The following is a 10,320-nucleotide window of genomic DNA, read 5'->3' on the forward strand; positions in this document are numbered from 1 at the left end:
CAAAGCAGCCAATGAGCAGCATTTGGTCGCCCAGGCATGAGGGCAGGTGGCCCAGCTGGGGCCAGGTGCAGGGCAAGGGGCTCCCATTTCCCCAGGCCCCCTCCCGTCCCCAGGGAGCAGTAGCGGCAGGGCTGCGGGCCCTGCCCCTGCTGCCCGCCAACATCGCGCATGCGGGCGCTTTGGCCCCAAATGCACAAACGACACCGCTAACGAAGGAAGCAGGACGAGCAGGAAGCACTCAGGCAAAGGCTCAAGACAAATCAGTAAGGAAGGACACAAGCCGTAAGTCGGGAGAAGAGAGGACCCACGCAGAAGGGAACAAAACACAAGCACGATTCATATCAGACAACTGACCAGTCAGCCCTTGTCAGCAGCGCTCCCCACCTGGTCCTCTTCCCCATGCTCATCTCATCCCACAGTGCTTCCCCGCTCACCCAATAACCCAATAATTTACTTTCCGGGCGAGCAAGTGGAAGATTTGTGCTGAGAGGCCACAAAAGCCACAAGAACTTTGTGTCAGCCAAGGCAACAGCGAGACAGGCGTCACCTGTGCAAGGCGTCAGGCAACGCACAGCCTTTGTGCACAGAAAACTTCATACGGCAGTGCTGGGACCCTGGTATCTTGTCATGCCTTCAGTGAAAACATCGATTGCCAGGCAATGCCAACCTGGCGGACACACAACTGACAGCTTCTGGAGCTCCCCTAGGACATGGGGCTTTAAATTCAACAGGCATTGGTCACTCTAGAGGAAAGCGGCGGCTGTCTTGCAGCAGAAGCACCCAACGAGTACCTCAGGAAAGCAAGGTCGGAAAGGCCGACAACAAGAGCAAGGGAAAGGAGGGCGAAAAAGGCGACAACAGGCATGTGGCCTTGAGCAATGCAAGGCCTATAGGAGCCTTCGCCAATGGAACTCTTCCAGATGGGCTTCTTCGCTTTAATGAGTAAGTCGCCAGCATGAGCTTTGAGCAACTTCACACATTTCCAAGGAAGAATGCTAGTGCTGTCTCTTCTCACCTGGAGCTGGGCATGCTTTCACATGAAGCATCTGGCCCGAGGGACCCTGCGCCACGCCGGAACAGCCGGAGGGAGTGGCGACTGCTAGTAGTGGGGGACTCCCTGCTGCAGGGGGGACAGAGGCACCCACCTGCCGACCTGACCTCCTGGGCAGAGAGGCTTGCTGGGACGGGGGAGGGGCTCAGGTCTAGGATGGTGCGGAGAGACTGCCAAAGCTTGTCCGCTCCTCTGACTATGCCCCACCCCCGCCCCAGCTGCTCCTCCATGTGGGCACCAACCACACTGCCAGGGGCAACTTGGAACCTATCAAAGGTGACCGCAGAGCTCGGCGGACAGCTGGCAGGACTATGAGGGCCCAGGCGCTTTTCTCCTTGGTCCTGCCAGCGAGGGCGAAGGATGTGCCGCGGAGTAGACGGATGCTGCAAGTCAGCAGTTGGCTGCGCAGCTGGTGTGGGCAACAGGGTTTTGCCTTCTGTGACCAAGGGACCCTGTTTGAAGAACAACATCTGCTCGGGAGAGGTGGGATTCCCCCCCCGCACCCGCCCTCGCTAAGCGAGGCACAGGCGTCTTTGCCAACAGGCTGGCCAACCTTGTAAGGAGGGCTTTAAACTGCTCTTGAGGAAGGACAGACCAGGATGGCCGGGGGGGAGGAGGAGGGAGGTCGTCCTTTCTGTGACAGGGTGGCTGGAATGGGTCCTTACCCAGAGCTTACGGGTAAGGATCGAAGGGCAGACTAACATGGGTGACACTGTTGTGGGTGTTTGCTACAGGCCACCTGATGAGGAAGGAGAAGTGGATGAGGCCTTCTACGGACAGCTGGAAGTAGCCTTACAGTCACAGGCCTTGGGCCTCACGAGGACTTGAACCACCCTGACAGCTGCTGGCGGGCCACCTTAGCAAGGCACCAGCAATCCGAGGGGCTAGGAAGGGCTCCGCCCCCTCTGGAGTTTAATCTGGTGGGAGATGTCAAGGACAACAAGGACAGCTTCTTTAACGAAATCAGTCGCAAAAGGAAGAGTAGGGCAAAAGCGGGCCCGCTGCGGAATGGGGCAGGGGCCCTGCTTGTTCAGGGTACCAGAAAGGCAGAGCTACGGAATGCCTTCCTTGGGGCGTCCTGAGTTTGTTAGGCTCGCGTCCTGCAAGAGTAACTCTCTGAGGCTCTGCCTAGGAGGAAGGCGAGAGATTGCCTCTTTTGTGGGAGACAGGAGTTGGATGCAAAGAGCTTCCCCGTGGCTCTGCAGATCCCCCTGCCTTTCCTCCGTTTTGGCAGTGCCACTTCTTGTGCAAAGGTGAAAGCACTGAGTAAATAGGAACACGCGCCGCCTGAACAGGGGCTTGAACCCTGGACCCTCAGATTAAAAGTCTGATGCTCTCCCAGCTGAGCTACCCAGGCTCCCTGAGGGGAAAAACAGAGCCCAGCTCCAGAGCGCAGCCCTAATTAGCAGACCAAGGGCTTTCTAAGAAGGTCTACGGAGAGAGAGAGAGAGAGAGAGGCAACTCCTGAGATCAGCAATTCATTAACACCTTGCCGGACCGACTGGGTTAACATTGCCCTTTGGCAGTTTTGTTCCGAAGCACCTGCTTGCCGCCAGGCTGGGCGTGAGCCCTGCAGTCTCAGGAGGAGTTTGCTCGCACTCAGCAGTGCACGACAAGAAGTAGGAATGCTGTGGCTCTTTCAAGGCGAAACCCTGGGCTGCTCGGCTGTTAACAAACCACTAATCCCGATGCCAGCCCTGGGGGTGGTGGGGGGGTCTCTTGCCGCTTTCCTCTGCTCCCATACCAGGTCCAGGGAGACCGGGTGCCTCCTGAGCCCCTCCTGGTGCCTGCAGTGATGCTGCTGCGGCCCTGCAGCACCACCATCTGTGCGTGCTGTAGCGCCTTTTCAGTGGGGCAGGCAACACAAGCAGGCCCTCCTTCACACACAGCTCACCCAGGACAGGTAGCTCCCAGGTCTCTCCACAGCCCTGAGCATCTCCACCCTGGGCAGCACCATGGCAGAGACTCAGGCACCTCTGTATCAACTGTCTGCCCTGGGGCAGGGATCACCCCCACCCCCTCCTCCCCCGGCCCAGGGCCTCCTGCTTCGGAGTGGGCAGGCTGGGTCACTGGGCTGGTGCAGGCTTTGGCAGCACACAGCTCTCTCAGGAATAGCACCTCTCCGTTCTGGAGGGGATCTCTCTGAATGCGTTGCACACGGAGGAGTGACTAGGACGACAAATAAAAGTAAACGAAAAATTGCACTCTCTTGAGGATACACAGAGAAGAACGAGCAGCTCAGGAAGACAGAGAAATCCCAAAGCAGCCAATGAGCAGCATTTGGTCGCCCAGGCATGAGGGCAGGTGGCCCAGCTGGGGCCAGGTGCAGGGCAAGGGGCTCCCATTTCCCCAGGCCCCCTCCCGTCCCCAGGGAGCAGTAGCGGCAGGGCTGCGGGCCCTGCCCCTGCTGCCCGCCAACATCGCGCATGCGGGCGCTTTGGCCCCAAATGCACAAACGACACCGCTAACGAAGGAAGCAGGACGAGCAGGAAGCACTCAGGCAAAGGCTCAAGACAAATCAGTAAGGAAGGACACAAGCCGTAAGTCGGGAGAAGAGAGGACCCACGCAGAAGGGAACAAAACACAAGCACGATTCATATCAGACAACTGACCAGTCAGCCCTTGTCAGCAGCGCTCCCCACCTGGTCCTCTTCCCCATGCTCATCTCATCCCACAGTGCTTCCCCGCTCACCCAATAACCCAATAATTTACTTTCCGGGCGAGCAAGTGGAAGATTTGTGCTGAGAGGCCACAAAAGCCACAAGAACTTTGTGTCAGCCAAGGCAACAGCGAGACAGGCGTCACCTGTGCAAGGCGTCAGGCAACGCACAGCCTTTGTGCACAGAAAACTTCATACGGCAGTGCTGGGACCCTGGTATCTTGTCATGCCTTCAGTGAAAACATCGATTGCCAGGCAATGCCTCAGGCTGCAAGAGCAGCAGCACAGCTGGGACCACTAACAAGCAGGGGAAACAAACCAGGTGCCAAAAGTTCTTGGCAAAAGCAGATCCAGGAAGACAGGCAACCCCAGGAAACAAAAAGACAGCCCCCCCCCTTCCCTCCCCATGAATAAAATGGATTTTTTTGTTGCCCTCTTGATCTAACACAATGCGAGTAGAAGAATATCGCTTTGCGGGGAGGTGAAGCCCAACAAGATCGCTGGGGAAACACGAGCACCTTGGCTGTTGAATTGCTGCACCACACAGATGCACACCTTCTGCTCTCACCGCCTGAAAGCTCCCTCCCTGTCCTCAGAACAGCCCGTCCCTGACATCCAAACCCAGCAATGAGAGAAGGAACCCATTAGGATCGTTACAGCACACAGCAGATTTTCCACAGATGAAAGCAGTGTTTTTCAAATCTAACCTGCCTACAATTATTTGGTCCCTCTTCAACCTTTGCTTCTACCCTCCCAAAAGTAAACGTGATAATCGGCAAACATTGCTACGACCAAGGGCATGATGGCAGTGTCAGGGCCTGAGGGCAGCAACGGGCCCTGATGGCCCTGCCCAGCCTCCCCTGGGCCCTACAGTTCTGCCCAGGACCCCAGACCCGGGGCCCCATTTCGGCCCAGCCGGGGGCCGTCAGTCCCTGCCCAGCAATGTTGTAGCAGTGCCCGTCTCCAGCTCCGGCACAGCCCCGCCCCTGCCTGGCCGCAGGCTCCGCTGACCCAGACCCTCCCCTCCCCCAAGCTGTGGGCTGACCTTCTGGTCTGGCCTAGGCCTGTCCCTGTCCCCACGGAGGTGCCCCGTGTCCAGGGCTGAGGCTGTCCCCACTGCCCCGCTAAGCCCCAGGCAGCTGCCAGCCCAGTCCACTCCCTGACAGACATGATATTGAATGCTCAAGCAAGAGCTTTAATTTCTGAAAGTCTCCCTTCCTGCACTTTGTGAGGCCCCTCTCGGGTTATCCGACAGTGCTCTGTCTAGAAGTCAACACTGTGGGCAAGTGCCGGGGGCCTCGGGCAATCCTGAGCACCATTTTCTTCCAGAGCCCCAGGCCACTGCACTCTGTCTGGCTGTGCTTTTTGCCTCCTTTCAGCGGAGGGTGAGTCAAGAACAGGAGGAGTTGGTCGTTACGGGTGGAGCTGCGCTTATGCTGGAAAGCTCTCTGCTCACAATAGGAAAGGACCCGTGGCTTCTAGTTCAGCCGCTGCGCCCGCTAATTCCCTTTGCTGCTGCTGCTAGTGGGCCACGTTCCGCCTCAAGGAAGCTTGTGAAATGAGCCCCTTTAATGAAGGCAGGACGAAAACAGGTGGGCCTCAAAGCACAGGCAGCTCCTGCACAGCCAGCCCCGAGGTGTTCCCATCGACTCCCCCTGCCAGGGGCTGGGTGTCAGTGCCATGGCCAGTGGTCAAGGCCACAGCGCCACAGCAGTCGTTGGCACCAAAGCCAAACTTGTCCTCCCTGACAGTCAAGAGACTTCTGAGGAGACGTCTCTGCCCGTTTGCCACCCTGCTGACCAAGCCTGGGGCTACTGCCCCAGCAGGGCCTCCCCCAAGCCTGGCTCCTCGCCCAGCTGCCAGGGCCTTGCGCAGCCGCCCGCGCACCTGCAAGCTGCCCTCCTCTCGTCATCCAAGGGAAGCCCAAGGCTCCCCTGGCTTTGGCTCCCACAGTCTGCTTTGCCTGCCCTCTGGCTCAGCCCACACTGGCTCAGCCCACGCCGCCTCCTGAGAGACAGCAAGGCCACAGGCACATAGAGGAGCGCCTCGCCAAAGCCTGGCCTTAGCCAGAAAGCTCTCGGGAAGCTCCTGGCAGCAACGGTCAAAGAGAGCAGAGGCCCGCAGCTCCCAACCCCCAAACCAGACCCCCAACAGAAAGGCTAAGCAGGAACGAGGCCATTATCAGAGCACAGGACAATCCACACAGCCCCTCGCAGAGCGTCCTTTTCTTTAGCGGCTGACTTTATTGCCCGGCTGCATGCCCTTGGATGAGCCTGGGGGAGGCTCGAGAGCACGGGGTGGTCTCCAAGTCTCCCCTTGCTGGCACAGCGTGGTGCCCTGTCACTGGGAAGGCAGCGTCCCTCTCAGGGTAGGCAGTGCAGCAGGGCTGTAGCATGCAAGCAGCTCCTGCACAGCCAGCCCCGAGGTGTTCCCATCGACTCCCCCTGCCAGGGGCTGGGTGTCAGTGCCATGGCCAGCGGTCCTCAGGGCCGGCTGTAGGGATTTAGGGGCCGGTGCAGGAACCTGGAGTGGCCTGCTCTCCTGTCTCGCCGGGATAGCACTGAGCTGCTGCCCCCAGCATCCGGGGAGCCCTGGGAGGATGCCAACGCTGCCTGGCTGGTGCCAGGGCAGACCAGCTCCGACTGCGCGCTGGATGCTGTAAGGGGAGGCAGAAAGGTCAGCAGATCCACCCCACCCCTCTTGGTGTCAGAGCAGTGCCCCCCCCAACTCTCACCGGGGCGCAGAGGCTGTGCCACCCCCACCCTGACCACCCCCTGCCAGGGCCTGCCTGGCATCCGCCTCTAGCCCTGGCACCCAGGGCCTCGGCCTCTTACCAGTGCTGCGGCCAGCACAGCCGTCACACTCCCACAGGCCCGTGGTATGCCCCATGGCAGAGCATCGGCGGTGGGTCCCGCTGGCAGCGCACGAGGAGCACAGCAGCAGTTGCCATGGGCTGGGGAAGCAAACAGGCTGCTGCCCATGGAAACTATGGAAGCCCCAGCAGGGAGCGATGCCCGGAAGGCAACCAAGGACAGCGTGGCTGGAGAGAGGCAGCGCCCACAGAGCTTCCTGGCCTGGCCTCACCTGGCTGTCAAGTGGCCTGGCTGCCCAAGTTCTTGCTGAGCTCAAAGAGCCTGGGCAGAGCCCAGCAGCATCCTCCACACCTTGGGGGAGCCCTTGGTGCCAACAGTGTTAACAGGAGCGTCCCTCCTCTGGAAGCTCAGCATCCCCATGGGCGAGGTCTGTCCTGCTCCCTCACCCCCCAGCCCTTGGAGGCGGTCCCTCCACCTTTCTGCAAGCCCTTCAGACATCTGGCCACACTGCTCTGAGGAGGCTGCGAAACTGCTCCTGCACAGACTTACCCCTCCTCTTCTGCCTGCTCCCTGCCTCCCCGGTAAAGGCACTGGCTGGCATCGCAGCGGCTATACGTTTCGTATAGCTCTTCAAAGGTCTCCTCCTCCTCCTCCTGCTCCCAAGCCAGCCTTCTGCAGCAGAAGGAAGGAAAGGACATGAGCCTGCCCACCCCCAGCACCCCTGGTCAGGTCCAGGATGTTCCTGGTCTTCTGAACCTCCTCCTTTTCATCACCTCAGTGAAGCAGGGGACAAGACTAACGCACTAGGTCTTCGTTCTGTGCCCACTCCACGCCTAACGTTGTCTGGCTGCAAAATGGGAACCTGATCTCTGCCCTCTGCTCTCAACTGCCTGAGCAGCTTGCCTGAGAAGAGCTTTGCGGGCGAGAAGCTGACCCCAGTTGCCTTCTTGCAAGTCCCACTCCTGGGGCTGGGGCTGGGGCTGGGGCTGGGGCTGGGGCACCCTTGCAGGCAGGCCTGAATCCGCCTCTCCTGCAGGCAGCTGCTCTTGCTGGAAACACAGCCTGCCTGCAGGACTGTGGGCTGGCCTGGCACAGCTCCCTGGGCATTCCTCTCTCTCCCAGGCATGGCGGAAGGGAGAAAGGGACCTACCTGATGGGGATTCGGATGCCCAAGCGCAACAGCTCTGTTAGGAAACGGTCCCCGTCTTTGCACTGAGGGCACCTGAAGTTGCTGAAGCCAGCCCGGAGAGCCTGTCCCTGCAGAGGAGACACAACCAGCCTGAACAGGACACTGCTGCTGGGCACCTCCCGTCCCTAAGCCTAAGGGAGGAGATAATACCCTGGTGGGCCCTGCAATCTGGGCTGGAGTGAATGAGAAGGGAAGGCAGAAGGCCTACTGTGGAGGATTTGGCACAGCTGGGCAACAAGGGAGTAAGAGGCCCTGGGATTCCCTTCAGCTCTGGGCCACAGGCCCCAGGCACAGGAGCAGAGGAGCAGGCAGGCTGCTGGGCCCCGAGCCCCTCAGAGGACTGAGAACATCCAGGGAGGTCTGCTGAGGGGAACCTCTGCAGAAGGCCATGAGGCTGGGGGGATGAGGGGGAGAGGGGCTCCACCCTCCTCATGCCCCCAGAGTGGGCCCTGCACATATGTTCCCATGCCAAGAAAGGTGGGAGGAGAGCGCCCAGGCTGCCTTCCTTTGGCCTCTGGGTGGACATGCCTCAGGAGAAGCTTTGCATGATCACGAGCCGTCTCCACAGTCACAGCAACATCACCTTTGGGTGCCTTCAGCTGTGTCTTGCGCAGAGCAGACAGCCCGGAGAGGCGGGTGAGGGAAGGCTCTCCTACCTGGATGCAGCCACGGTGGAACCAGGCGTGCTTGCAGACGGGGCACACCATGGTGCTGTAGGAGGTCCTGTCCTCCACGGGCTCCATGCAGATGATGCACGTGGTGTCCCCATCCTGGTGCGTCTCCACTCTCTGCTCTGGGCGATGCTCCCAGCAAAACGACCTGGGTGAAGGCGGAAGAGGTGAGCGTGGAGGAACTGCGAGAGTCCTTCCGTGTCTCTGGATGAGGCTCACCTTGGCTGTAAAGTCCCTTTTCCCCTCCGCAGGGCACTGAGCAAAAGTCCCTTTTCCCGTCCCTTTCCTCCCAGCATGCTCCCCACCCAAAAGGGCTCGGCGTGTGCTGGCTGAGGCCTGGGCTCCACCCTGCCTTGAGAGGCCCTGGGGCACTCATGCCAAGCTGGGGGCTTTGCCTGCAGGGTGGAGGCCCTGACAGAGCCCGGTCTTTGCCAGCTGTCAGCCCTTAGGCATTCAGGGCAAGCTGAATTTGTCAGCCTGAATCCCCCCAGGGGGCTGAGACCAAGACAGAGCCCACCGGTTCTGACAGGGCTTGGCCAGTGCTGGCAGCAGGACGGGAATTTAGGCACGGCAGGCTCCAGCCCGAGCAACGGCAGCCCTTACCTGTGGCCCTCTTCCTTCTACAGACACAGCAGGACTGCAAAGAGCACAGCAGCCCCCCCCACTGTTGGAAGGGCCCTTTGGGGCCTTGGAGAGGAAGGGGGCATTGTTGGGTTGTGTGACACAACAGGCACCCAGGGCTGTGATGGGCATGAGGTAGCAGAGCTCCTCCAACCTCGGAGGCTCCCGCTCTCTCCCTGCCCTTGCCTTCCCCTTGCCTCCCTGGCCTCCTGGAGCACAGCGACCTCTGGGCAACCCCTGCCCTCCCCACACAGCCCTCCCTCCCTACACTTCCTTCCCCACACTACAAGCCTCCCTTGCTGAGGACAAGATGGGCCCTGCAATGGGGCGCCTCAGGACTTCCTGCATCCCATTGCCTCTCTCGCAGCTCCACACAAAAGCCATCCCCCACCCCCCACCCCCCACAATGCCTTTGCCTGGCCTCTGGTTTCTGGGAGCTGCTGGGATACTTTGTTCTCACCATCCTCCCTGGACTTGCGGGCCTTCCGCTTCATGGCGGAATCCACAGTGCCGATCGGTCCCGAGAGCTCTGAAAAGTCCCTGCCTCAGCTGGGCTGGGCTTTCCCCTCCAGAGGCTGCTCTGCCGACCCTGGGGGACAAGCAGCACAAGAGTGTGACTCCAGCACCACCCCAGGAGCTCAGAGGCATGGGGACCTGCTCCCTCCCTCAGCAGCACCCACCAAGCCTCTCCGATCTCCTGACCCTGGCCTCTCCCCTTTTCTTGAGTAATAAGGACACTGACAGCAGCAGTGGGAGTCCCACACCAGTATGCCTCCCCTCAGCCCTGGACGTGCCATCCCTCGCGTCTGGCCATTCTGGAGCTTCATGCAGTCTTTAGTCCTCTGCGAGCAGGGCCAGGAACAAGCCCAAGAGTGGCAGCCATCTGTCCCCCAGAGCCCGCCCAGAGGGGAGGCCCAGGCATTTCTGACCAGGGGGCTGGTAAGGTAAAGGACTCCAGAGCCCAGCACACAGCTTTGGCCGAGTCAAGGTACTTCAGTCCAATTGTTCCTTGCCTCCCCTGGAGAGCCCTCTCCTCTGACCGAGGAGCTCCCAAAATCACCTGGGGCTGCGTTGCTGGACGAGGTTGTTCCCTGGCAGTGGCAGTGCTTGGCCAGCGCTGGGGACCCCTGGCCGTGCTGGCCTGTGCACCCAGGAGCAGCCTGGCTGTGCCAACCCCTGGCTGATAGGCCCTGCTGCTCCCCTGTGAAAGGATGCAGTGCCCCGCAGCTCTGCTCTGTGAGTGCCCAGTGCTGCCCGGAGCTGATTTTCCACCTTGGGCTATTGGGATCCACGTCTTCCCCGTCACGCCGCCCCAA

The 10,320-nt window shown here is 60.3% G+C and overlaps 1 protein-coding gene and 1 non-coding gene across 3 annotated transcripts; both read right to left on the bottom strand.

The window, feature by feature from the left end:
- Positions 1-2,335: 2,335 nt before the first annotated feature.
- Positions 2,336-2,408, bottom strand: TRNAK-UUU (transfer RNA lysine (anticodon UUU)). Its single transcript has one exon. It is a non-coding gene; the product is annotated as a tRNA-Lys (tRNA).
- Positions 2,409-5,945: 3,537 nt separating this feature from the next.
- Positions 5,946-8,567, bottom strand: LOC138067899 (PHD finger protein 7-like). 2 transcript variants are annotated; one of them, XM_068951233.1, is made up of 5 exons: positions 8,369-8,567; positions 7,674-7,780; positions 7,073-7,195; positions 6,545-6,663; positions 5,946-6,366 (listed from the first exon to the last, which is right to left on the bottom strand). In XM_068951233.1, the coding sequence occupies exons 1-5, from the start codon at positions 8,453-8,455 to the stop codon at positions 6,194-6,196; spliced, it is 609 nt and encodes a 202-aa protein (XP_068807334.1). In that variant the 5' UTR covers positions 8,456-8,567; the 3' UTR covers positions 5,946-6,193. The 2 variants fall into 2 exon arrangements, with proteins under 2 accessions (XP_068807334.1, XP_068807333.1); XM_068951232.1 differs by lacking the exon at positions 6,545-6,663.
- Positions 8,568-10,320: the final 1,753 nt, after the last annotated feature.

Source organism: Struthio camelus, chromosome 7, assembly GCF_040807025.1.
Source record: "Struthio camelus isolate bStrCam1 chromosome 7, bStrCam1.hap1, whole genome shotgun sequence".
Classification (NCBI taxonomy): domain Eukaryota; kingdom Metazoa; phylum Chordata; class Aves; order Struthioniformes; family Struthionidae; genus Struthio; species Struthio camelus.